The following is a 26,780-nucleotide window of genomic DNA, read 5'->3' on the forward strand; positions in this document are numbered from 1 at the left end:
AAGGAATAGAAGGGCTTTCCTTTGATGGCTAAGCCTCATTCTTTGCACCGCCGAGCATTACAGCAACACTCGTGACCCACAGCCCCCTCTCCTATTTCCCTGAAAAATGAACAATAATCTCAGTGGTGGGCAAATGAAACATGAATGGTGACTCCAGGGCAACGGGTTACGTTTCCCAAGTTTAATCTTTCATCTACCTGTTGAGGTAGGGTTCGGGTTAGAAATAGGAATCTGGGAGAGTGGTTTTGTTTTCACGTGCCAGTCTAGTCTCCTTTGGGGTTTGGACACAATGAAGGTGGGGGGTGGAGAGGCAGAGAAATACCTGAGGCTGCTGTCGGCAAAGGGAGTTGAGTGGTGGAACATCATGACAAGAAAATACCCTTTGACTCACACAAAGGGGCCATATTACATCTACCATGCCTCAGCATGTCCGCCAACATGCAGCAATTGAATACAGGGTCATCAAGCCTGGGAATGTCGTGTTTCTATGAACCCTCCTTTTTCTGCATATTTCATTGTAAAAATAACGAGCTGTGCTAAAAGCCAAAAGCTAACCTCAACTAACTTTGTAGGCAGGCAGACGGGACTTTGGTTTGTATCAGAAAAATATATTTTATTTCCCTCTCATTGGGGCTAACTAAAACATCTAGGTTTTAAATCCATGTCTCTAATCATCTAATTTGGGAAGTATGTTCAGAGATAGCTGTGTGGCTAGGGCCTCCATGTCTTTGTCTCCCAACCTTAAAGGTATAATAAAAAAAAAAGTAAATTGAAATGCTGGTGTTTAAAGGAAATGGTCTGAAATTTCAGGAAAGACGCTCATTTGCTTTTTGACAGACAATTGGATGAGAAGATTGATACCCCTCTTATATTATGCTAAATATGAAGCTGTGGATGGTTAGCTTAGCTTAGCATTAAGACTGGAAAAATGTAAAAAGCTGGCCAGCCTCTGTCTGTCCACAGGTAAAGAATAACGTGTGTTCAATCCGTGCAATAACAGAAGTGTAACAAATATAATTCACTGTTTCATGGTCCGTATGAGCCGTACAATTTCTTGGCTGGGAGAAGTTGCCAGACAACCAGCGGACACTACTGCCAGCTAGGAAACAATTCAGCACATAACCTCTGTAAAATGGCAAATTGTCATGTTTACACTTGTACAGAGTCAAGCAAGCGATTTAAAACATGTTAAACAGTGAGCTTGAGAGGTGCTGGTCGGACATTTAGTTGTGTTTGAACAGAACCAGGCAAGCTGTTTCTCAATGCGTCTAGCATTTGTGCTACGCTAAGCTACCCAGCTGTTGGCTGTAGCTTCATATTTACCGTACAGAGAGTGGTATCAATCTTCTCATGTAACTCTCTGCCAGAGAGAAAACAAGCATATTTGCCTAAATGTGGAACTATTCCTTCAAATGATTTTGCACTCTCATCTGCAGTCTTCCCTGGTGATTGCCAGAGACCAACCCAATGAGTTCAACATGTGTTTTGTTAATGCCTTCACAGATATCCTTTAAATGCTGTCTGTCTGTTTGCTAACCCTTATGACACACCGATTTCACATCTGTTTAATGGAGATGTTGAGCTGACTTTCCTGCGCGTTGTTGAAGTTTGGTCACATGTGACCAAGTGTCATCATGCCTTCTAAAGCAAGCCTTTACAGAATGACAAGGCTGCCTTGTCTAATGGCTGCCCACAGGATGTTCCCTTTGTCTCTCCATTTTGCTCCCTATGTGCCAATAATCAACCTTTCCATTCAGTAACATGTTGTTCTCAGAGTGAGTTGTAAAATCAGCCCACCGTTTCTCTGTAAGGCTTTATTCAGGCGTGCAATAAGGAGAAAGTGTTGTCTGTCGCTGATAAAACGATTGTATTCCTTCAAGGACTGTTCCCTGTTTGTTCAGAGGGTGGGACGTTGTTTACCTCTTGATCCGGAATTGAGAAGAGATGGCGCCCTCCTTCTTTGTCAAGCCTGTATCATTAATCTCAGATGTGGCTGCTCATTCTGAGGGCAGCTTATGTGAAAATTCACTCTCTGGCTTTTCTTCCACAATGATTCTGGTTTTCTGGCTTCTTGTGTGATTCTCTCATATCGGGCCCTTTTTGTAGTTTTGAAGGCTGCTTGTTGTGTTTACATTCATGTAATGTCATCGTGGGATAGGGTTATTGTGGACTCACTTTGAGTGGAGCCAAGCAACATCAACAAAGGCTCTCTCCCTCTCTGTCTGTAAATGGATACTCATTAGTTTTAATTATCAAAGCACATAACTACTGCCAACATCTATTTGGCATATTACTCTTTGCGATTACAGACTTTTTGTGATATGTTTCATGAGCATGCGTACTCCTGCTTTTGTTGTCCATTTTCATTAACAGCCACACGGCACATGCATTCAGATAAGTGACAGACCGGGTCAAAGGAGGTGTGTCCAGGTAGTAAATGTGTCTTTATTTCCCCTGGGGAGGAAGCCTTACCATATTGACCAAATTGATGAACTTCACTTCTTTCTGGCTTGTTCATTGCCTTTTAAAACCAACCAGATTCAAGGCTTTAGCGCAAATGTGGTCAGTATCCCTCTCTTTGTTTTAGCATACACACAGCCTGCTGCTGACCCGGCTTGGCACAGTGATGTCAGAAATACCGGGGAGGATTAAATTAGACCCCGTCTGCATCATGTGGTGTTAACATTTGTTATGGAAACTTCGAGAGTCCCGCACAGAAGTCCGTATGAGCGTCATATGCGCTGATGATGGCTGTGCTGTTCATTCAGGCTGTTTTTTGAGATCCTGAGCTTGGCTTTCATTTTGGAACTTTGACTCGCGAGGCTGGTAGGTTGTCTCTCCTCCATGTTTACCAGTGCTGCTTAGCGACAACTGTTGCCAAGTTACAGAAACATTCTGGAGTTATGTTGATGACCTAATGAGTGCTATCCCCCAGCCACCTCAAATATTTTCGTAGGAAGCTAAGTTTAGCATTTAGAACAATGAACCATGGACACATTTGTCCAGTGATGGAAAGTAACAAAGTACGTTTACTGAAGAGCTGTGCTGAAGTCCAATTGTGACGTACTTTATATGAGTATTTCCATTTTATTCTACTTCATACTTCTACTCCACTGCATTTATCTGACAGGTGTAATTACTTTTTAGAATGTAACACACAACTGTTTGGCCTTGTGACCCCCTGCAGTACAAAAAGCTGTGTCTGGTTCGTTGTCACATTGTGGGTGTTAGCGGAGTTGTTTGCTGCTCCAGAGCATTTTCCCCTCTAAACTTCTCACATGGTTTAATTTAAATACCCGTTCAAGTGATTCATCATCTCTCAAAAAAGCAAGGGAAAAGTTCAAAAAATGAAAACAGATTTGTGAATTAGAACTTGTTTTTTTCCTTCTTTCATCTCCCAGTGATCTCCTCACAACCCCTAAGACTGATCTGGAATACTGGAGTATTTTTAGATGATGCTATTTGTACTTGTACTCGTGAAGGATCTGAATACTTCTTCCGCCACTGGCCAAGACGTTGCATACTTCCAGCGATATGCTACATATTAAAGCTGAAGAAGCTTCAGAAATCGTTTGTGAGGCAGAAGTCACAGTTGGATGTCTCAGTAGCTTGGATCAATCCAGCAGGTCTGCTTCTGTCATCAACAAGCTAACTCCCCTTAGTGCTGTTTTTTAAATACATCTAAATGTCCTGGTATAAACCACTTCAACCACTCATGCTTATAAAAGTGACAGCCTGCTCAATCCGTATGATTCCTTGGAATCATCTTGAGTTTTAATTGGTCAGACAAGAGACCCACCCTCTCTTACTGTAACTAACTGCTTGGCATTTCCCTGCTCTCTATGTCTGTGCAGCAGGGTGACCTCTGCTTTCAGTGGGTGGGGACCAGCGTGTTCTAAACATACTGGAGGACCATCTGAAATGTTAGCCTGTGAGAGCACAGTGCACTGTAACCCAACACTTTCTCTCTCACACACACACAGAGAGCGCGAGAGAGCTCTGAACGTTGTGTTTGGCTCTGGAGCTTCTTGAATTGTAATTGTCTGAAACATTTTGACAACCAAACAGGTCATATGTGCGGTTTAATGGAGGTTAAAAGAGTGGGGGAGACATAGTTTCAGCAACGGATCGAGAAGAGATATTTGAATCTATGGGGGGGGATGTGCCAGCCATACAACTATGTTTGTGGGTGTGCTTGCACAGGGCAGATGAATGTTGTGAATGTCATCTCAATGGGGGGGTAAACCTCATCCATGTGACTTACATATCCCATTCGAGCAGCAGGATTATATCATCAAAAACTCCTGCAAAGCCTGCGAAATCACACCGACGAATCTGACAATATGTCCTTCATGCATTGGAAAATGGGAAGCCACAACATGTGTGTTCCTCGAGCACATTTTTCAGTAGCATAATAACCCAGTGGCCTTAATCCTGCTCCATAACCAAGGGGGGAGATTCCACTGCTGCTCACCCACCCGTCATACCTCCCTTTTGGCCACCAGACCAGCTTACATGGGTCTGAGCTGCAACATCAAATCTCAAATCTGTCTGCCACGACACAGAATCGGAACAGAGGCGGGAATCGTAGTAGCGTGAGAGGCCAATGTCCATCCTCGGCCAAGTTGAAACCATTCATGGGTGCTTTGGCATCAGGTAGCTGGAGGCGTGGGAGCCTGAGCGTGCCCTTGATGACACTCACACATTAAGCCACGCAGAACCAGCCCCGAGTGGGACTTTTAGACTTCAGCCATGCCCTGCTAGGTCTGCAGTGTCTGCCTGTATCTGCCTCTGAGGGGGGAAGAATCTGATGTTATCTGGCACTTCTGTGTTATACAGTACATGTGTGTCACACACTTGGTAAACCACAACACAGCCTGTAATAAGCCCCTCAAGCCATGACTTGGCATGCATGCTGATTACTAAGCAAATGTCCCGCAGACTTGGTGCTTGAATCACTTGGAGCTGCACAGTACAGCATTTGTGACGGAGCTTCCATCGGTAGCATTTCCTAACTGGTGAATTAAGATATTTAATGACGAATGAATCATCCTGTGGAATCATTGTATACTGCATTACAACATAGCTTCATAATAAATTAGGACACAACTTACATGTTTTTAAAAGCAACGTACAAAATTGCAAAGACGGACACGGGGTTTCTGGGAAGATTAAAGAGATTATGTCCAACGCAGAGTGGGTGAACTGGAGCCTAATGTGCTTTAACTTATTGAGGGGGAGGTGTTATCAGTCTGATGGGGTGGGGGGAGTAAGGAAAGACACTATAAAACTGAAAACGAGAGAGAAATTAAGTATATTTTTGGAATTAAACGCATTTCTTGAGAGACTTTGTGAAGAAATGGTGAAATCCTTAATATAGATGGTTCAAAACAGTTCCCCTCATTGTCTTGTTCAGCATACCCGACATACCATAAACTGTACATACAGTACACGACACACTGAGCAAGAGCCAACGAAGCACTGCAGTAGCTCTGTTTCAGCAGAGACAGTTTCTTGTGCTGAAGTCTAGACTGCACACATTCCATAACTGCATGTCTTTTGTCTCCACATTTGATGTGTGTGTGGTTGTTAGTCTGTCTCTCTCTCTTTCCGGCCTTGTGTCTGTAGTTCTTTTGTTCGACATAGGGATACATCTGTTCTCTGTCTTTGTCCATTTTTCATTGTACGCTTGTAGCTTTTGTCTATTTGTTGTCATAACTCTCCCACGTTTTTTTTTTTTTTTTTTTTCATCTTTCACATCTGCTTTGTAGCACTGCCATGTGAAGATTTAGTTTTACCTTTCAAGTTAGCATTGGGACAGTGGTCCTTGATCACACCTCCTTGTCTGCCAATAGGAAGTCTTAGATGTGTTCTCCCTGCCGTCTGATGCTGATATATCTCACAGCTCCTCACAGACAGCCCCTCTCTGTTCTGCAGCGTGGAGGGCCCGACTCGAGGACGGGGCCCTGCTGCAGTCTTTGTCTGCTCTGATTGAGACCCAGTCGCAGTGGTCGTCAGTGACCCAGATTCAGGGTATGAACCCAAACGAGGCCCTCTTCTGTTTGTACTCCTCTAACTCCTCTCTCTCTTTCTGTCCCTCATCATAATGAGCTTGAGCACAGTTAATGACCTTTTGGTATCGTCCTCAAAGAAAATCTGTTGATAATTTATTTCCTTAATTTGTTCAATTTGTGACATGAACATAAAAGTGCTGAAGCATATTTTCTTGTGGGTGTTGTCGTGCAGCTCCCAGGCATGCGATTGATGGTGACTCAGCTCAGTTTGTGTGAGACGCACTCTGGTGCAGTGTTTCAGTCCTGCCCTGTATTGGTTACTGTGTGAAGGTGATGTCCACCTCTGTCTCTGTGCTAGGAGACGCCTGCAGGAGGGTTCTGCTGACTGTTGAAGGACAGGACTGTTGCAGATGTAGAAGCACTAGGGGGGTGTATATGTTGTACTGCATCATACTGCAACATGCATTATGATGGCTGTAACATTTGTCTGGATCTGTTATATTGTTGTAGATTTCCAGCATTGGGGAATTCCCTCTCAGTTAAGAGAATAATCCTACATAACTTATATATATATATATATATATATATATATATATATATATATATATATATAACCCTTTTGTCCTTTGTTCCGGCAGCTGCATATGCTGAGCGCGGCTTCCCCAACCTGGCCTCCCTGTTAAGTCCACAGGCATAAGAGCTATTTACTCAACAGTCAGTGGGACATTGAATCCCTTCCTCACGGCCCTCTGGCCCAATTATGAACCCAATCACAGCAGCACCTACCAAGGAAACGCCACTGTGTGGAAGTGAATGAATGAGTGCATAAATGTGGAAGTCCCACCAGGAATTTGGTTTAAATGCACACATTTCAGTTCAGAAAAAAGCTTGTTTGTGTCGGCACGAACAATGGGAAGTTTCCTACTGTGAGAAGTGCAGCTCCATCTGAGCGTGAACATGGTCTGACTGTTAAATTGTATCAATCCTAACATTTCTTCTCTCTCGTCTTTCCTTCTGGTTCACCCGTGGGTTTCTTCTGTTCATGATGGATTGCCGCTCTGATTCAACAGGAAACAATCTAAGGTATGTAAGTTTCATCTCTTTCTGTTCCTACAAAAAAAAAAACTGGCCAGCATCAACAGAGCTGACCGTATCAGCAGAAACGGTCTTCTGTCTTGGCTTCTCACTGACTGTCCTGGTATCACAGACACTGAAATCATCCAGAAGCAGGATGCTGCACAACACTGTTCCGCTGAGTGGATGAGAAGCATCCTGCACAGGTCGATCTACTGTTGTGGCGTTGTTTCTAGGGATTGAGAGTGATTTAGTAGTTTGGTAGGCCAGCAGGAGCCGGATAGATGTCCGTGTGAATGTGTCAGCACTCTAAGATCTCGTGAACACCCACAAAGGCTCTACAATGAGAGAGGGATGAGCGCGGACACTGGGGCAGTGTGTGTGCGCATTCAAAGCTGCATTGTTGGAGTGCACCCCCACCTCCCCCCTTGACAACACGCTGGTGACTGGCTCAGAGATGTTTCACACACCAGGGACGGGCTTTGTGGTCGGTGCACTCGGCCGCTGACGGGACCGGGGGAGCGTTAGCGCGGGCAACAAGCGTGCGCGGCCTCTGGGGCCCGTGAACCTGAGTTACCCTGTAATACCCTTCAACTAGACCAGCACGTGGCTGTCTGCTAAGTTATGGCCGCACTCAAATTAGTCTCCCTGCGTTCTGCCGGGTAAATGGGGGTTGCATTCCAATCACATTTGACCAGTTTTCATCCCAGAAATGACAAAAGGGGCATTGTGATTCTCAGCTCCATCATTATTTGTACTGCTGATTAATAGTAATTGTCCAATCATGAACAATTTGTTGCGCAGTCACACCCTTAGGCTGGCCAGGGACAGACCATAGGAGATTGAAGCCTGAGTTACCAAACCAGCCCTAATTGGGAATGATGGCACTTTTGTTCCTTTGAATGGCACCCACTCACTTGTCTGAAGTCACAAGAGGAGGTCTTGCTTTCAAAGCATTCAGTGATCTCAGTGCTTCCCATGCTGACTGTGCACCCAGTGGTTCCCTGGCCAAGCGCCCCTATTATGATGAGAGGGGAGTTCAATTATTTGGGTTATTTGTGTCGGGGGGAAAGTAGCAGCAATAGTGCACTGAAAACCAGGAGTAGCAACGTGCAGCAGCGATGTGCTTGCACTGCAGGATGACAGTGCTGCAGCAATGGTACATATAAGCCTATTACCTAGTTGAGCGTGGACTTTGGGAAGTTATAAATCTCCTATCAGCATAAGCTGTGTTTTGAATAAGCAGAAACAAAATCTATATGAGACGTTTCTATACTAACTAATTGAATCTGCTCAAAAGAGACGTTTAAGATGCGTGGGGGGGGGGGGGGGGGGTTTGCAGCTTATACAGTAACAGGAGCTGTTCTGTCTGTGAGGAGCAGGGGTTCTTAGTCAATGAGGCCACTGCTCTTTCCCAGAGAGCATCCTCTCTGTGTGTCATCCATCCAGAGCCCCTACAGGTGCCTGGGGGGACACAAGGGGTCTCTGCTGCTGCTGAAGCCTGTGTTGTAAGAGCCGGCACTGAGGGCTGAGAGCCAGCCTGCACCACCGGGAACAGCTACAGCCCCGTTTCCTTGGAGACGAGGGTCACCGGTGCTGGAATTTCTTCTGGGGAGCGCTGACCCTGATTTATGAATTCATTTAAATCCTATGACAGAACTTGGGGCAGCTAACAGTGGATTTGTGCGGACAGTCATGGTGCGGTCTTAACGAGCATTACCCCGAACAATACTCTGTTAGACTTCATCTTACTCACTCAGACAAGCTCAGTCTTACTGATTTACTGCAGGGTGGCATGGTACGGCACAAAAAAAAGCCTGTTTTCTGTGCCACAGAAGACGTAAGACCACTACTAAGAAAGATCGGGTTGTGTTGTACTGTACATGCCGAGACGAGTGTGAGGAGTTGTGTGTTTACACTCTGTGCTGACTCTTCTGCAGGTGTTCGCCTTTGACCACTGTTTCTGGTCCATAGACGAGTCCAACGTTCCCAAATATGCTGGTGAGTCATATGAAACTGATCCTTCACTCATCACCAAAGAACTCCAATCACGTCCCATGTGAAGACTGCTGAGCTTTGTGCAGCAACAGTGCAGGGAAACTCCCAACTCGAAGGAAAGCTGTTTTTGCATAATGCAAAGCAAAGTACGGTCATTTGCATTTTGAGAGAACACATTAAAATACGTAATGCAGTTAGTTGTCTCTGTATTGTCTCAAAACAATAAAACCATCATGGGGTTTGTACAATACATACTAACATTTTGGAAATGTGTATTTTTATTCTGTACAATACATTTCCTTTTGTGCTTGCGGTATGTAATGATCTACTATTCATTTCTCTAATGAGAGAAAACATTTCAGCTCTAGTTTTTTTTTTTTAAACATCTATGGAAAAGAGGTTATTACTGCCAGTCTAAGGAAGATTTCCGTAGTTATTGTTCATATTTATTTTTGTTTTCATATCACGCTCATTTTGAGATGGAAATGTAACACTTGCATCTGCTTTGTGCTGAACCGACAGGGCAATCTGTTCAGTGAAGGGCTGCCTCAAGGGCCCGGGCCAAGGCTTTATTTAGCTCTTTAAACAGCTGTCCCATTCAGCAGGAGCATGACAGGAGCAACACGCCAGATTTCTCTGCACAGCTCGCCATTTTCCACACGACTTTAATTCATTCCTAGTCTTCCTTGTTTCTTGTTTCGTGTCCCTTGTTGATACATATCTCTGTTTTAATGTTATTGCACTAATGTAAGGATGCAAACCAGGCAACGAGCAGTGCTTGTATAACTGAATGGTTTACCAAAATCTCCATGGCGATTCTTTGTCTAAAAGGTCAAGAGGTGGTGTTCAAGTGCCTTGGAGAGGGAATACTTGAAAATGCATTCCAGGGATATAATGCCTGCATATTTGCCTATGGACAAACAGGTAACTGAAAATCCAGATGAAATTAAAAAGTCCATTTTGTCATGCAGTCTTTGAAGCATTTATAAATAATGTGTTCCCTCCGTTATACTTGAGTCTCTAAGTATATGTGCAGGTTGAGTTGTCTCCAGATGTGTCCATAGAAAGTTTAAAGAACAGGAAGGCTTGTGTTTCTAAATACCCTGGTGAATCACTTAACTCATATCCTTTCTTCACCCTGGATCAAATTAGCTCCTTTATCCCACTTCCTGTCTTAGAGTGAATCACTCGGTAAAGAGAAAAAAGCGACGGAAAAGTTTGGAGAGAAGAGCACAAATATTTCAGTGGCCCTCCAATCACCTGGTATATGAGAAAGAAAGTTGTATGCATGCTGCAAGCGGCACATTAGTCGTGATGGCAACCAGAGAAGCACATGAAGCATTTGATGCCATTTTGATCTCGGCTGAAATATCTCAACATCTACTGCATGAATTACCACAACATGTTGTACAGTCATCATGGTTCCCAGAGGATGAATCCTGATGAATTTGGTCATCATCTGACTTTGGCGCCACCATAAGGTTGACATTTGTGTACATTTTAGTTCATGTCTTGACAACTACTTGATGGATTGCCATTAAAACTTTAGTGATCCCTTAACTTTTCATCTAGCACCATCATCAGGCCAAAACTTTGTTTCATGACCAAATACCTGCAAAATAAATGATATCTCCATCAACCTCTGATGAACTTTGTGTTTAGAGCTAATCAGCAAATGCAGTCAAAGACTGTGATCATCATATCCAATATCCTTGCTAAACAACCAGCATGTTAACATCGCCATTGTGAGATTGTTAGCATGCTGAATTTAGCATTTAGCTACTGCTGTGCCTAAGTACAGCTTCACAGAACCACTAGCATGGTTGTGAACTTTTTATATTGTTTTGACATGTGGAGCAGAGAGACATGATACAATCAGGGGGGCCGTTTCTCTTCAGATGGGCTCAAAAAGGAATTCCGTTTGTGTGGTTATAGGAGACTCAATAGAAAGCACTGCATTGTATGAGCCTCTCGCTGTCGTGGATGCAATCATGTGTGACTTTGTGATGTCCATCCAGGTTCAGGCAAGTCCTTTTCCATGATGGGGAATGGGGAGCAGCCGGGTTTAATCCCTCGACTCTGCTGCTCGCTGTTTGAGAGGATCCACAGAGAGGAGAACGACGGCCATTCTTTTAAGGTGGAGGTGTCCTATATGGAGATCTACAATGAGAAGGTCCGTGACCTGCTCGACCCCAAAGGGTGAGTCTGATGGGTGTGCTTTTTCTTCAGAATGAGCACATGTGACCTGTACAACCTCGCTGAATGTAATGCTTTGGACCCGGGGTGACACAGAAGAAGCTGGTTACACAAACTGTGTTGACATTTTCTCAGAGTCTTGATTCACTCCAACTCCAGCACAAGTTGTGACCTCTCTGCCAGCTCCCACTTTGTGTTAGTTTGCATCTCTGTTTATAGCTCTGTTGTGTCTAGCAGCCTGAATGGGGGACGGCGACGGAACGATGCGAGTAGGAAGCTCAACCCAGTCGTTTCCTGCAGAACAGTGGCCAGCATCGTCCTCTCACACTGCTGCATTCTTCGCCTGCGTGGTCTGATGTGGGTTGGCAGACAGACTGCAAGGGAGAGCGAACAGTGAAAGAGTGGGTTTCAGGGACATCTGCTAGTGAAGCTGGGAGCAGGAGAGCAGTCAGAGCACCCTGTGAGCCCCAGAGAGGGACAACAGGGGAGTACTCTGTGTGCTGCAGATGTCTGAAGATGAAGCCAGAGCCATTTCGATGGCAACTTCCTCTCGCTTATACAACAAGCCTCACACTCTCTTGCTCTTCTATCTGCCTCTGTGATTTTTAGGTTGAAACGTTGGCTCTGGTATCGACACGAGATGCGGCGTCAAGTGTAAAAAGGATCACACTATGAGTTGGCCTATGAGTTGGTCTTTGACATCCTCTTGGTTGCTGTGGGTGGTAGATTACCGGAGTGGAAGCAGGGAACCTGATTTCTGCCAACCTCGGTCGTTCTGTCGCCATGAAGAGGGATTCAGGGATTCATACTGATCTGTAGGATTTCCTCAACACGTGTCAGGCAGCCAGATGAGTTTCACTTTACCCACCTGAAGGAACTTGTACGTTCCTTCATTGTGAACACTTCCTTCGTTATGATGAACACTGTAGATAATGTTGAGTCAATCCCACACACACACTGGCCTATTGCCCTGAATATACATTAGAGTTACCAAATTGCAGCTGAAAATAGTCACCAAGAAATGCACTTTACTCCCGTTTAACGGCGTCTCAGCTGTTTGAGAATGTCTTTTTTGCCTTTTTGTTTAAGAATTTGTGAATGTTTTTAAAGATGGAGTCAGTGGGGACTTGGGGCTGAGAGCCAAAGGAAGGCTGGGGAAGTGAGAGAGTATTTGGAGATGGAGTAACACATCATTTTTGTTGTTTTTAAGAAAAGTTGCTGACAATAAAGAAGGACCTGCCTTGCCCTTAAAGAAATTCAGAAACTTTTCATGTGAATGATTTTTTTCATGTGTCGACTTGGCATCAAAATCCTGTTAACATTTCATTGCAGTTGTGGTGCATGCAAAGAGATCATTTTTTTCAATATTGCAATAACATGCAGGCCATTTAATTTCCTCAAGTAGTGAATCATAAAAAATGCAACTTTTTAACATGTAAAATCCCACCAGAAATATTTACATAAAGCTATTGAAGTCATTCTGAAATGCCATTTTTATGGAAGGGTAAATAACTCGTGAGCTTCTCAAAACCCTGAAGGATTCATTTCAATTTTCATTCATTCTGATCCAGGTCAGAGAGAATTTGTTGAGCTGTCAAGTGCTAAGAAGTGTTTCATGAAAAGTACTTCATGAAGAGAGGAATGTCAAATCAAATGTGCATTATAAAACCCTGTTGAAAATGTTCTTCATTCTTCTTTTTTTTGCACACATTTCCCTAATTGGAGATAGTTATCATTCCTCTCTTTTTCTCCTCTCTCTTTCACTCATTTTGTTGCTTTCCCTCTTTCTTTCTTTTTTTGAAGGGGCCGACAGTCCCTGAAAGTTCGGGAACACAAAGTCTTGGGTCCATACGTGGATGGTCTGTCTCAGCTGGCTGTGACCAACTTTGAGGTGCGTCTTTCCCCTTCCTGTCATCACACTTCGGCTGAGCCGAATCCGTATCAACAACCACAGGCCTCATATGTCACTTACACACAGACATGATTTATAGTAGCCAGCAGAATTACCTTATATCATATCTCCGGTTGTCAAGTCGCTGATTTACGTTCGGAATAACCATTCAGTTTCACATCCTCCCATGTGCAGAAACTGTATTGACACATATTCCTGATGCGGGATGTAGTCATGGGGTTTTGGGTAGTTTATATGCCAAACCTTGGCAGGGCCTTCCTTAATTAAGTTTAAACATCTCCACCCTGTTCCTCTGTGCTCTGCTCTGCCTGATATTCGTGCAGTGGTTTTCCCACAGCCGTGGCCCACTGTCTACTGTGACCCAGCTAAACCACATGGCACACAGCCATATATGAATACCGTCTGGCTTTACTGTTATCACAATGATCAATGTGCAAGTTTTACCTAAATCCAGTGAAATGTGTTCAAATTGTGTCCTTATGTCAAACTCTCGTCAAACGTTTGGTCTTTAATTCCCTCACTCTCCATCTTCGTAGGACATTGAGGTGTTGATGTCAGAGGGCAACAAATCTCGCACAGTTGCAGCCACCAACATGAACGAGGAGAGCAGTCGATCACATGGCGTGTTCAGTATCATTGTCACACAAACGCTTTACGATCTACAGTCTGGGGTCAGTATTTCCACCAACATTCACAAACCTCTATTTGTCTTATCATGGGTCTGACTGACTATTTGCTTGTGTTGTGGTGGTAAACAGAATTCAGGAGAGAAAGTGAGCAAGATGAGTCTGGTTGACCTGGCGGGAAGTGAGCGAGTGTCTAAGACTGGAGCTGCTGGAGAGAGACTCAAAGAGGGCAACAATATTAACAAGTAAGTCTATTTTTTCCATATAAAAATATGAATTCATCATTTGACAGGTTAAAGCTGATTGTGTGTGTGTGTGTGTGTGGTTGTAGGTCTCTCACTACGTTAGGCTGTGTGATTTCTGCTCTGGCTGATCAGTCTGCAGGAAAGGGGAAGGCCAAGTTTGTGCCATACAGAGACTCAGTCCTCACCTGGCTGCTGAAGGTTTGACCCACAAATTACACATATTTAAAACTGGTTGTTCGAAATGTTATGAGGTTGTTCTAGATGTGCTGATGATACCACGCTAGAAAATAAAAGATACTTTATTACAAGTAAATGTCCTGCATTCAAAATAATACAAACAAGTATTATCAGCAAAATGTACTTTAAGTATCAAAAGTAAAAGTATTCATTTATTTCATTGCAATTGTTTGTTTTTAATTAATTAAAAATAAATGTCTCCAGTAAGGAATTTGTATAACTTCAAACAAGAAATAAGGCAGTTTGCTTCACTAGAACTATGAAAGATTAAATTTAGAAAATATAATCAAGTTCATTTGCAGATTTTGACATTTTTTAAAATATAAATTACTTAAAAGACTCAATTAAGGACAAAAATGACTTAATAAGCAGATTTAGTACACTGAAAATTGTATCATATTTTAAAAACTGTTCATATGGTTTGAATGTAAAATCTTAACAAACCAAATAACTTGTAGCTTCAGATGTCAAATAAATGTAGTGGAGTGAAATGTCCAATAGTGTAGCGTAGCAGACATATAATGTAGAAACAAATTAAAATACTTGGATGAAGTAAAAGTACCTCAAAATTGAGTAAATGCACTTAATTAATTCAGTTAATTTCCACCACTCCTGCAAGGTGACCAACAATTACCAGTTTGTTGCACATTTGTCCTTTGTTGTTGCAATATTTGCATTGAGACATTTATCAGCTATGCTTCCTTGCTAAAAGTTTTCTTGTCTTCAGGACAACCTTGGCGGCAACAGCAAGACAGCCATGATAGCCACAGTGAGTCCGGCAGCTGATAACTACGAGGAGACGCTTTCCACGCTACGCTATGCAGATAGAGCCAAGAGAATCGTCAACCATGCCGTGGTGAACGAAGATCCCAACGCTCGGATCATCAGAGAGCTCAGGGACGAGGTGGAGAAGCTCAAAGTTCAACTCTCTCAGGCCGAGGTAAGAGGAGGGATTGGGTAGACCGGAAGAGACTCACAAATGATGTGAATGAATTCATGCCAGACTTGTCATAAATCGCACGATAATCCGGATTATGCTGATGTTCATCCTTCTTTCCCTTATTCCCATCAGTCCTTGAAGGCTCCTGATCTGAAGGAGAAACTGCACGAGTCTGAGAAACTCATTCAGGAGATGACCGTCACCTGGGAGCAGAAACTGAGAAAGACAGAGGAGATTGCCACTGTATGCACAACCACCATAAACAGACTCCAAAACCTCAGTTCTAATTCCTATTTATACGTACAGTAACACTGTTATTGTCCATATTTACAGGAACGCCAGAAGCAGCTAGAGAGCATGGGCATCTCTCTGGAAACATCAGGGATTAAAGTGGGTGATGACAAGTGTTTCCTGGTTAATCTCAATGCTGATCCTGCCCTAAATGAGCTACTGGTCTACTATCTGAAGGTAATGCAGTTTTTACAATGTGATGATGCAATTCTGGAAAGATAACTACGAGTTAATACTACACAGTACTCGCTGCCATCGTCACCCTGCTGCCTGTTAAGTTTTTCCATTAGCACTTATGTATTTATACTTACTTGTGGGATTACAAAGTCCCAGGTGACCGCACTGGAATTTTAAAATGAGGAATTTTCCAGTGTATTTTTACCAGTCTGCATTTAATTTAAGTGGTTGTATTAACGCCTGAACCTGCATCTGGTCCCCTTTAGTTTCAACCTAAGGAGCTCAAAAAAAAAAAGAAGCTAAATAGTCAACCCAAAGATGCAGACCCATTTTTAACGGCACCACTACTGCTGAGATTTGTACACAATTGTTTAGGTGAAGGCCATGAATGGATGGAAGAACTTTGTGACATATCGCCATGTTGTTCATGGCAAACGCTGTCGGTTTTTGGTTGAAAGTGATTGGAGAAGTTAGAAAATCCAAAACACCTCGTAACGGCTAAAGTTTGTACAGAGGCCAGAAAGTTCCCATTTTAGCGATTAGTCGCTGCCAAAAAGCTGGTCAGTCACTTACCTCTTTCCTTCCCTGGTGTTACAGCATATACTTAACACCACCGATCCATTACCTTGGTAATATTTACCGTAGACTGAGGCCCTGAAACACAGCACATATGGCGCAGTGATCCAGACGACGCTGTGAGAGCAGAGATTAGTTCAGTTAGAGCACGTCTGGACTTTGCAAAGCAATGAAGTGGAACAACCAAACCAGCTATTTGGACCTGTAAGAGCAGACGCATGTGAGAAAGCAGCCCGTGCAGCGTACAGAACAACAGGCCTTTGTCTGGGTTCTGCAGGCCAGCCTGGCATATCGGTGTGCAATGACTACGGTGCTGTGAAATGGGTTAGTGCGCTGCATGGTAGGACATCCTCTAGTAGCTGGGATGTTTGTTTAACAACGCCCACTCTGCAACGAGAGAGACACAAGTTTTTTCACTTGATTTTGCGTTGGTTTTATTCTTGAATTTGAGGTTATTGTTTTTTTTTGCAAATGACAAAACTCTTGAGCAAATTGGTTCAGCAAACAACATGTTGTAGGTTATGACCTGAGAGTGGGAACAAGATGTTGGGCGCAATTATTTTCAGATCTGTCATTCTAGTTTTCTCAATCTGTCCTCCACCTGTGTGTAGGAGCACACGCGTGTGGGCGCAGACACGTCTCAGGACATCCAGCTCTTTGGGATCGGTATCCAGTCGGAGCACTGCGTCCTGGAGCTCTGCCCAGATGATGATGTCACCCTGATGCCCATAAGGACTGCCAGGTGAGCTGACATGCAACTACCTCCAACACACTCTCTGTTTTTCCCTGTGTGTCTCTCTCTCTGTTGTCTCGCTCCCTCATGGATGACTGGACCTCAGTGTTTCACATGACCTCACTGTACAGGAATCTATGATCTGAGCTCCTCGCTTTGATATCAGAGCCACGTCTCCCTCCCACTACAAAAGGATTGTTCCTGCTTAATTAGTTTCCCCTGTTCAAAGATTAAGATTATAATGCCACCTGACATCTTCATGATCAGAACTTCATTTCTCTTGTGTTCTACAGGACCTGTGTGAACGGATCAATGATTGATTCTTTGGTGCACCTGTGGCATGGGGATCGTATTTTATGGGGCAACAATCACTTCTTCAGGTATAAAACATGTCACGGCCACATTCCAATATATTTGAATATATCTGACAAATATACTGTATGTCGTCATAAAATGAAAACGTCACCGATTGGAAGTCCTGTTGCTCTGTAGGATTAATCTGCCAACACGAAAGCGGCGGGACCGTTTAAAGGAGCTGGAGAGAGCTTCCCCCAGAGAGAGCTTTGTCGAGGCAGATGTGGAGACCGCCAGCGAGGCGTCTTCTGAGCAGGACTACAGCTATGAGTTTGCTCAGATGGAGGTCATAATGAAGACTCTGGGGAACAATGGTATGATTAGGCTAATCTGTTTTTGCAATCTGCATGATCTTTAAGGATTTCAGGTCACAGCTGTATCGAGTATTTATTCCACTTCAGATCTTCAGCTTGTTGCAATACTCTGACCAAATATCATCTTTTAGAAATGCCATCACTCTGTTCTGTTTATCTCCTTATTTTAAATATAAAAAAGATCAGCTCTAGTGTTAAATACAATACAGCTGACCAGTTTGTCAGCTGATTGTTGCAGTCTGGGTGGACCTGCCTCAAAATATTGGTTATATTCATTAACAATTCATCTTTTGATTAGTTTTTTGATTACACAATAATTTATAAGGGAACTAGTCTTAAAATGACAGAAAATTGTGAGAATTTGACATCACAATTTCTTTGAGCCAAAGTTGACATCTTAAAATTGCTTTATCTACAATGATGTGAAACAGAAAGACGCAGCAAACCTTCACAAGCCAGAGGACAGAGTCACCAAATATTTGTACTTGATAAAAGACTAAAATCAAAAATCTAAATAATGGAATCATCAAAGTTCTTGTCTTTTTTTTTTTTACTAAATGATTGTTCAGTGATGATATTTTTTTAAAAGCCGACAACACGCATTACAATAAGAATTTACTATGAAGACCATAGCTTGTTGTGGAAAAAGAATACTAATGTAATAACTTTATTTGTTATCAGCTGTGGGTGGTTGTTTTTGGTCCTGTTCCTTTACTGAAGAGGCTTTGCTCAGTGCTGATCATGTCTCATGTTTTTAGACCCCATGCAGAATGTGGTCCAGGTGCTGGAGAAGCAGTACCTGGAGGAGAAGCGTACGGCTCTGGAGGAGCAGAGAGTGATGTATGAACGAGAGCTGGAGTCGCTACGGCAGCAGCTGTCTCCTGAGAAAACCCCGCAACACCACCGCAGCAGCAGCGAGCGCCTCGCCTTCCCGATGCACACGCCACACGGCAAGCTGCGACTGTGGACGGAGGAGCGGTGAGTGGAATCTAGTTTGTTCGCGGCAGGGAGGCTGAGAGATGCAGCCATTGTGCTTGTCTTTTCTCACTTTTTACAGTCGCATGAGATGTTCACAGTGGTCGGCTTTTTAGATGTACCTAGCTATATGAATATGTAGAAGCAAACAATGTTTTTAAGTCATTGAGTTATTTAAGTGTTGGAATTGTCTCATTCAGATTTTTGACAATGTCGACTCAGTCTGAGTCAGTCAGTTGCTTCAGCTTTATCAGTGAGGCATCCTCACCTTAAAATATGCTATCTGGAAGGACATTAAGTTACTTGTCATCTTCCTGTAATAATCCTGAGGTGTTTTTTAGGTGCTGCTAAAAGTATCATTTGAAAAATGGTGAAGTGAATGAACGTAGAATTGTGAATTTGAAAAAATTTAAATTGTAAAACACCAAAACCTTTCTGACACATTGACAGCATATCAGCATGTTGTTTGCTGGTTTCGGTCTCATCATTGTGATAGTTAGTTAGCTTTAGCCATCATCCTTGCCGGTGACCACCGCGGCCGGAGGCATTTTGTTTTCGGGCTGTCTGTACGTACATACATACCTACGGTCCATCGGAATGCCTCGAGGGAATTCTTTCAAATTTGGCATTTTGGACAGACATGGACTACAACTTGACTGGTTCACAGATGTATACTTCTTTGAGGCAGTAATTCTAGTTCCTGATGTTGTTCTTGTCTTTTTATTTTGCCGTTCTTGGTACAAACTGTGGTTTGATAGCCAAATCTGAGATTCAACTTAAACATCACATTTCAAGTCGTAGTTCAGCCAATCAGTAACTTCCTTCTCAGCTCTGTGTATGTTTTACGCCAGCTGTTCCTGTAAATGAGGATGTTGTGCCTGTTTAAGTCCATACCGAGGGTACACAACAAGTGGCAGGTTGTTATCTTCATGAATGAATGATCTCTGTGTTCTGCTGTCTGTGTGTGTGTGTGTGTGTGTGTGTTTGTGTGTCAGAGATGAGCTTTTTCGTCAGAGTCTTTCTCGACTCAGGGAGCAGGTCGTGAAAGCCAACACCTTGGTGCGAGAAGCCAACTTTTTGGGAGAGGAGATGAACAAACTGACTGACTATCAGGTCACCCTTCAGATTCCTGCTGCCAACCTCAGCGCCAACCGCAAGGTCAGACCTCTGAACCCCCTGCAATCACACACCATCTCCACATCACCTCAGCTTGGTACACATTTCATTATGTCACGGTGAGAATATCTGCTGAAATACAAAAAGTGTTTTAATCTGTTCACCCGTTTCTTTATAGCGTGGAGCAATAGTGAGCGAGCCGGCCATTCAGGTGCGGAGAAAAGGAAAGGGGACCCAGGTGTGGACCATTGAGAGGCTAGAAAACAAACTGGTGGATATGAGAGACCACTACAGGGACTGGAAGGAAGGCACAGAGGAGATGGTACGAAACATCTTCTGAGGATCAGAAAACAGGAAGAGAGAAGTAGAAAATGTAGAAACATTTCCTGGATTATTCAGGTCTTTCTCTGTGTTTTTTCAGTATAACAAGGCAAACAGTAAGCACAGTGATCCATTCTATGAGGCGCAAGAGAACCATAACCTGATAGGAGTGGCCAACATTTTTCTGGAGTGCCTTTTCCATGATGTCAAACTGCAATATGCCGTCCCCATCATCAGCCAACAAGGAGAGGTAAGGCTGCATCAACATGAACAGATGAACGCACTGATAAATAAGTCATGGTGCAGCTTTCCAATATTCTTATTACATCAGGTCCATATGAAAGGATGATGCACGTTTCAAATTTAGACATTTTGGTGGGGCTGGGCAATTTACCGATATTATATTGATATTATGATATGAGACGAGCTAGATTTGGTATGTCGTAATATGGCACGAGTGTTTTCTTTTCTTGGTTTTGAAGGCTGCATTACAATAAAGTGGTGTTATTGTCTGAACTTACCAGACTGTTCTATCTGTTCAATTATTTACCTTAACCCACTTAGTCATCATATCCACGTTAATGAGGATTATTTATCAAAAATCCCAATGTGTAAATATTTTGTGAAGGCACCAACGGTCACCCTACGATGTCGCCGAAATATTGATATTGAGGTATTTGGTAAAATAATATTGTGTTATTTGATTTTCTCTATGTGGACCTGCCTGACCTTTTGGGGATGTTTTTTTAATAGGGTATATGAGTCTATGGGGACATGCTCTGTGTGTACAGGTAGCAGGCAGGTTGCACATTGAGCTGATGCGAGTCAGTGGAGTCGTACCAGAGCGCCTGTCTGGGGGAGACGACTCGTCAGAGAACTCCAGTGAGAGCAGCTGCTATGAGGTGATGGACACCAACGGGGAGATCGTCCACATAGCCAAGAGGCTTATCTGCAGGGTAAAGCCATTTTAAAGTCACTGGATTTCAAGAAATACAGGAGTTTTAAATTGCTTGGGCATTGTTTAACTTGTTTTTGTTTGATATTTTTCTAAGACAAACTTGTCTCTTTGCTGCAGGTGCGGATCAGGGAGGCCACAGGTCTGCCACTCAACCTGTCCAACTTTGTCTTCTGTCAGTACACCTTCTGGGAACATGGTGAGCCCACTGTGGCTCCTCCCATGGTCAGCCCAGACATACCTTCCCCTCGAAGCCCAGATGCCCAGTTTACCGTCCAATTTGATCAATGCAAGGTACATGAAAAGGAGCTGATTGTCTCAACTCAAGGCTGTTAATGCCTCACCCTGAAGCATGAGAACATTTTATTTCCTTTTCTTTTCAAATTAACTCCAGTACAAACATATTGTCTTTGTGCAGGACTACATTGTGCATGTGACGGATGAGTTTTTGGAGTTTATATCAGATGGAGCATTGGCTATAGAAGTGTGGGGTCACCGCTGTGCCGGGAACGGACGGTCACTCTGGGAGTTAGACGCACTGGAGGCCAAGACCCAGACGCTCCGTGACAGGTAGATGTATCACATGTCGCACGCAGACTTTTGTACACACACACACACACACACACACACACACACACACACACACTGACATTTCACACCAAACTAATCTTGGCTGTTGCGTTTTCAAGGTGGAGTGAGGTGTCTCGCAGGATCGATCTGGTGATCTCCATCCAGGAGCTGAATGAACAGGGAGAGTACTCATCTGTGGAGCTGCAGCCTGGAAAAGACATCAGCACAGGAGGTGTCTTCCAACTCCGACAGGTCAGAGAAAAACGATGAGCAAGTTTCCCTTTTAGGTCAGACAGGCTGCCCTACATCAAACACACACTTAAAGCTACAGTTGATTACTGTAATAAAAAATAGCTAATTTGCTCACTATATCATGTCAGTAGTACATGAGACAGATAATCGGTGACAAGAAATCAAGCTTCTCTGCCTCCTTCTGGTTTGACAGTTTGCAGTGATTCACAGCCGCGTTTGCGACTCCTCGGCTCTAATTGGTTGTTTCTCTTTGGCCGTGGTGAAATCTTGCAAATGCCACTAAAAGGAGGCAGAGGATGATATTTTCACAGATTATCTGTCTCATGTAATATTGTCAGGATATAGTGACAGTTTGAGCAAATATGACCAAAAAGTAATTTTTTTTTTTTTTTTTAAGTTACCAACTGTAGCTTCAAGAGGATCGTGACTAATTATGTCATTATAAACATTCGTGTACATGTTGTACTTTGGAAGTGCAGCGCTGGCAGCAGCATTCTGATGTTGAATTATGGGGATTTGTACAAGCAGGGTCACTCCAGGAGGCTGCAGGTTTGTGTGAAGCCGGTCCAGAACTCGGGCACTCTGCCTCTGCTGGTGGAGGCTTTGATGTCTGTCTCTATCGGCTGTGTGTCTGCTCGCTCCACCAAACTACAGAGACCCCTCGACAGCTACCAGGTGTGTGAAACACACATACACATTTCTTTCATATACTCACTTGCAACTTAGACTATAAACCTATTGTATTAAAAATAATAGGATGATGGTTTGTATGTAATTTGATTCTGGGTTTTGGGAACAGTATGCTTGTGCCATGCCATTAATATACAATATTATGCTGATTTAGCTAAATTTGTCCATCTCTGGTTTCGTGCCATGAGTGGTTCATCTGGGTAGCTGGCAGTGAGTTTAAAGAAGGCCAAGGAATGCACAAACTCATTAGTGCCCTGTTTGTTCTGTTAATGTGCACTGATGTGCCCTGATGTAGAAAGAAAGGGACAATTTGAGAAACTCCTTTTTTTAATTTGCCACATTCAGAATCATTAAATTAAGAGAGTAAATCCTGGGGTGTGTAATAGTTTTCTAAAGACATTTATTAGTCAAAAGCATACAAACATGAACGTAAATTGTTCTTTCACGTCACTGAAATTCTTAAAAAGGTTACATGAGCAGTGGATGGTAAGCAATGAGCTGTCATGTCGGGGCCTTTTTCTGGTTCCCCACATTTGACTGAGTGTGTTCTCTCCTGCCAGAGAGAGGAGGAAGACGATATGGATAGTTATCAGGTACCCTTTCAGTCTCCCCCTGCTGCTGCTCCCCCTGTAGCTCACTATGCAGCATGAAGGAAACCAAAGTCATCATGTGTCTGCGACTAGGCTGTTGCTGAGGGCATGTGAGGCAGGAGGCAGAGGGCTGTGCCAACTAAATTAGTGCTTTATTAAAAAGCAGCTGCACATGTGGGCAATTTCTGATGCTGTAATTATCAATCGCACCAACCAACCATTCTTTGGCAGCCCTCTATGCAAAACGCAGTTCCACCCATGGCTGAGCTCCCAGCCAGCAGTCTGTCTGCCAGGGATCCTGTCCCCCTCGCTCTCTTGCCTTCCCCCTCAGGTTGCTGCACACTAATGCTGCTGTTTGCCCCTCACTACTGAAGAGCTGCAGGAATAATAAGCCTCACCGAATTACATGGGCATTGCATGACTGCTTGATTTACAGTACTTTGCATGCTGGAAGTGTGCTGACGTCAGAACAAGCGTAATAAGGTTAGCATCGAGGTCTGTTGGTTACTGTGGACAATGTGGTTCCCTCACAGAGTGATCTGCTGTATTTCCAGGTCGGACTTCGGGTGGCTGTGGCTGCATGTGAGGACATGTTGATGTGTGCATGCAAGACTGTATGTGTGAATGCATGTGTGTGAGTCGCAAAGGGGTTAAAAGGAGGTGTTATGTGTGTGTGTATTTAGATAATTTGACCATAAACGTTTTTCACCAAAAAAAATGCACCTTGGGACTTTCGGAACTTCAATTATCTTAAATTAGCTTTCACTTTGCTTGGCTAGTGGGTGTATTAAGGAGCAGTTATGGTACTAGCTCAGACAGATCAGCCCTGTGCACCCTCACCTTGCCCTGTTAACACAACACTGAGCCCTGGAGCACATCCTTTGCCTGACTGAGCCAACTGGCTCTGACTTTGGTCTCTGCCTGTTTTCAGGAGGAAGATCTCAACTGTGTCCGAGATCGCTGGTCAGAGGCACTGATAAAACGTCGGGAGTACCTTGATGAACAAATCAAGAAAATCATCAACAAACAAGGTGAGTCCTTGGCCCTGTGACTCCTACACCACTTGCTGAAGGACCTGAAGCATGACGGCTGTGTGGTGTCTGTATTTTTTGTTCTGTTGTGATGAAACCTTTCTCCCCATTTATGTAATTAGAGAAGTCAGAGGAGGATATTGAGCGTGAGGCTCGACTGGTGGAGCAGTGGGTGGGTCTGACTGAAGAGAGAAACGCAGTGCTGGTACCTGCACCTGGCAGTGGCATCCCTGGAGCTCCTGCAGACTGGTAAAACACCAACACACACCCATGCACGTGTCGGACTCGCTTCATTTGCAGCCCTTTTTTTCACGGTTAATCATATTCAACCCCTTATAGGACCCCACCTGCAGGAGTGGAAGCTCACATCCCTGTACTCTTCCTAGATTTAAATGGTAAAGCAGACGCGTCCTTTACATCAACTGATATTTCACGGTCTCCTTTCAGGCCTGAACAAACACTAACTGTCTTTCATGCCACCAGCGGATAATCTGACAGTAAATGAGCAGCTGACCGGCCCGCATGCTGCAGGCCATAACTCTATACTGCCCAAGGAGCATGGGAGCCAGTTCTTCTATCTGCCCATCATCAGGCACAGTGACGAGGACGTAAGCAATGCATTTGATTTTACTGCCTTCCTGTGGCCAAAAAGTGAACTCTGGGAAACATACACAAGTACAAATGCAGGACCACCATATCATCCTTTGCTTATAAAGCTCAGTGACACTGTGTAAAGTAAATATAAAGTATTGGGTTTTCCATTGCTTCTACCAGTTGCATGTTGTGTATTTTTGTAAAAATACATGTCTGTTTCCCATCGACTCTTGATTTTACTACTTTTCTTCTCAGATAATCACACACAGGCAAGAGCACTTCAAGGCAACAAGTTTTCTACAATGATGTGCATAATTGAACAATTACATAGTCGTGTAATTGTTCAGAATCATGCATGGAAGCCAGGATTTAAAAGAAAAGTCATCCCAATTTCTTCATTTAGTCTTTGATGTTGAGCAGCAGCTCTAACCATACAGTAATTACCATCATCTTTACTGTGCCGAAGTGTCATGAGATTGCAATTTTTCTACTCATTAGCCAACTGCTGCAAACCCAAAGCTACAGCCCAGCTACACGACTGTAATTCATGTTTTTGTATGTGCAGTCACAGCCCACTGGCACAGATTCCCTCTCTGCTACAGTAATAAAACTCTTCCAATCACCAGGTGTTGGCAGTGTGTTCATGGGACTCATCAATCCACGATTCTGTGCACCTCAACCGCATCACATCTCCTAACGAACGCATTTATCTGATCATCAAAGCCACTGTGCAGCTCAGCCACCCTGCCTCCATGGAGCTGGTGCTCCGCAAGAGGATCGCTGTCAACATCTACAACAAACAGGTCAATGCAAGAGGGATCCGATTTAATCAGTCCACAGCAGAGCTGGTTGTTTGCAGCAATGGATTGTGTTTTGATGATCAGCATAGTTTTTGTTTCCTACAGAGTTTCACTCAGAGTCTCAAGAGAAGAATGTCCTTAAAGAACGCGCTTTATTCCTGTGGTGTGATTTATGAGATTGTTTCCAACATACCAAAGGTACAAGTTGTTCATTCTACCTCTAACAATGGCTGCTTTCAGAACGTTTGGTGTTTATTCTCTACAGCCCTTTGTAAGTTTCCTCTGTTACCTTCCCAGGCCTCAGAGGAGCCAGAGGAAAGGGAAACCTTGGCCCTCATGGCTGCTCGTGCAGACAGCGAGGAGACTCAGGATGGAGAAACCTACATAGAGAAGTACACACGGGGAGTTCTGGAAGTGGAGAACATCCTTAGTCTGGAGAGGCTACGACAGGTAATTCACACTGTAGCTCGCTGACCTACTGAAACACAAACAATCTGATTTGTTTGACATGTAAAGATGAACCTGTCTTGTTTTTTTTCCTAAAGGCTGTCGCAGTGAAGGAAGCAATCGCTACTAAGGGACGACACCTAAGAAGGAGTATCAGCACACCGAATGTACAGCATGTAATGAATACTTTACTCACTGCACTGCCCACAGAACCATATGGAAATAATTGTTATTACCGGTAAATAATATGATGCCAATAACATGATGTCTCTTGCTCTTCAGTCTTCATGTAGTAAAACAGACCTGACTGGTTGTGAAGATGAAGACTGCAAGGTAAGTCAGGTGTGCCTTAACAACATGTTTCTCACAAAACTCTGATGTTGGATTACAATGAACTCGTTTTGGCTGCAATAGTCTTGTCAAAACGCAGCTTTGCTCTGAGTTAAATGCTGCTTGTCGTAGTTGTCCCTTTGATCATGAAAATGACACACGTTTTTTTGGGGAATTTCTCCCACCTTCACACTAAAAGCCTCATGTAGAAGTTTAAGTCGTTTAGCTGTAAATTTACTTTTAATTCACAAAACTTCCCAATTGAACCTGTGTATTATTGTCTAGGGCCACTGTGATCATGTTGACAGCACCAACTGCAATCCCCCGGAGGGCTCGCTTTGTACCACACCCATCAAAAGCAAGGAGAATCCAGGTAAACTATGTGCAGCAGTTGCATTGTTTCTCGACTTGTGGTCAACATT

General features: G+C 43.6%; 1 protein-coding gene across 4 annotated transcripts in view; it reads left to right on the forward strand.

Annotated features, from left to right (window-relative positions):
• kif13a (kinesin family member 13A) overlaps nucleotides 1–26,780 on the forward strand; it is a 37,445-nt gene that overhangs the window by 4,403 nt on the left and 6,262 nt on the right. The window contains exons 3-36 of one of the 4 annotated variants that reach the window (XM_079274944.1): nucleotides 7,085–7,097; nucleotides 9,029–9,089; nucleotides 9,918–10,010; nucleotides 11,105–11,285; nucleotides 13,086–13,173; nucleotides 13,731–13,865; nucleotides 13,953–14,065; nucleotides 14,152–14,263; nucleotides 15,030–15,242; nucleotides 15,375–15,485; nucleotides 15,576–15,710; nucleotides 16,898–17,028; nucleotides 17,313–17,399; nucleotides 17,512–17,687; nucleotides 18,446–18,665; nucleotides 19,658–19,820; nucleotides 19,957–20,100; nucleotides 20,200–20,349; nucleotides 20,891–21,055; nucleotides 21,175–21,348; nucleotides 21,473–21,624; nucleotides 21,744–21,876; nucleotides 22,405–22,551; nucleotides 23,127–23,159; nucleotides 24,088–24,187; nucleotides 24,310–24,436; nucleotides 24,527–24,582; nucleotides 24,671–24,795; nucleotides 25,408–25,584; nucleotides 25,687–25,779; nucleotides 25,879–26,031; nucleotides 26,127–26,204; nucleotides 26,311–26,370; nucleotides 26,644–26,731. In XM_079274944.1, coding sequence (XP_079131070.1) covers nucleotides 7,085–7,097; nucleotides 9,029–9,089; nucleotides 9,918–10,010; nucleotides 11,105–11,285; nucleotides 13,086–13,173; nucleotides 13,731–13,865; nucleotides 13,953–14,065; nucleotides 14,152–14,263; nucleotides 15,030–15,242; nucleotides 15,375–15,485; nucleotides 15,576–15,710; nucleotides 16,898–17,028; nucleotides 17,313–17,399; nucleotides 17,512–17,687; nucleotides 18,446–18,665; nucleotides 19,658–19,820; nucleotides 19,957–20,100; nucleotides 20,200–20,349; nucleotides 20,891–21,055; nucleotides 21,175–21,348; nucleotides 21,473–21,624; nucleotides 21,744–21,876; nucleotides 22,405–22,551; nucleotides 23,127–23,159; nucleotides 24,088–24,187; nucleotides 24,310–24,436; nucleotides 24,527–24,582; nucleotides 24,671–24,795; nucleotides 25,408–25,584; nucleotides 25,687–25,779; nucleotides 25,879–26,031; nucleotides 26,127–26,204; nucleotides 26,311–26,370; nucleotides 26,644–26,731 — 4,187 coding nt within the window. The remainder of the gene's footprint in view (nucleotides 1–7,084; nucleotides 7,098–9,028; nucleotides 9,090–9,917; nucleotides 10,011–11,104; nucleotides 11,286–13,085; nucleotides 13,174–13,730; nucleotides 13,866–13,952; nucleotides 14,066–14,151; nucleotides 14,264–15,029; nucleotides 15,243–15,374; nucleotides 15,486–15,575; nucleotides 15,711–16,897; nucleotides 17,029–17,312; nucleotides 17,400–17,511; nucleotides 17,688–18,445; nucleotides 18,666–19,657; nucleotides 19,821–19,956; nucleotides 20,101–20,199; nucleotides 20,350–20,890; nucleotides 21,056–21,174; nucleotides 21,349–21,472; nucleotides 21,625–21,743; nucleotides 21,877–22,404; nucleotides 22,552–23,126; nucleotides 23,160–24,087; nucleotides 24,188–24,309; nucleotides 24,437–24,526; nucleotides 24,583–24,670; nucleotides 24,796–25,407; nucleotides 25,585–25,686; nucleotides 25,780–25,878; nucleotides 26,032–26,126; nucleotides 26,205–26,310; nucleotides 26,371–26,643; nucleotides 26,732–26,780) is intronic. The other 3 variants (XM_079274945.1, XM_079274946.1, XM_079274947.1) reach the window with 3 other exon arrangements.

Source organism: Melanostigma gelatinosum, assembly GCF_949748355.1.
Source record: "Melanostigma gelatinosum genome assembly, chromosome: 9".
Classification (NCBI taxonomy): domain Eukaryota; kingdom Metazoa; phylum Chordata; class Actinopteri; order Perciformes; family Zoarcidae; genus Melanostigma; species Melanostigma gelatinosum.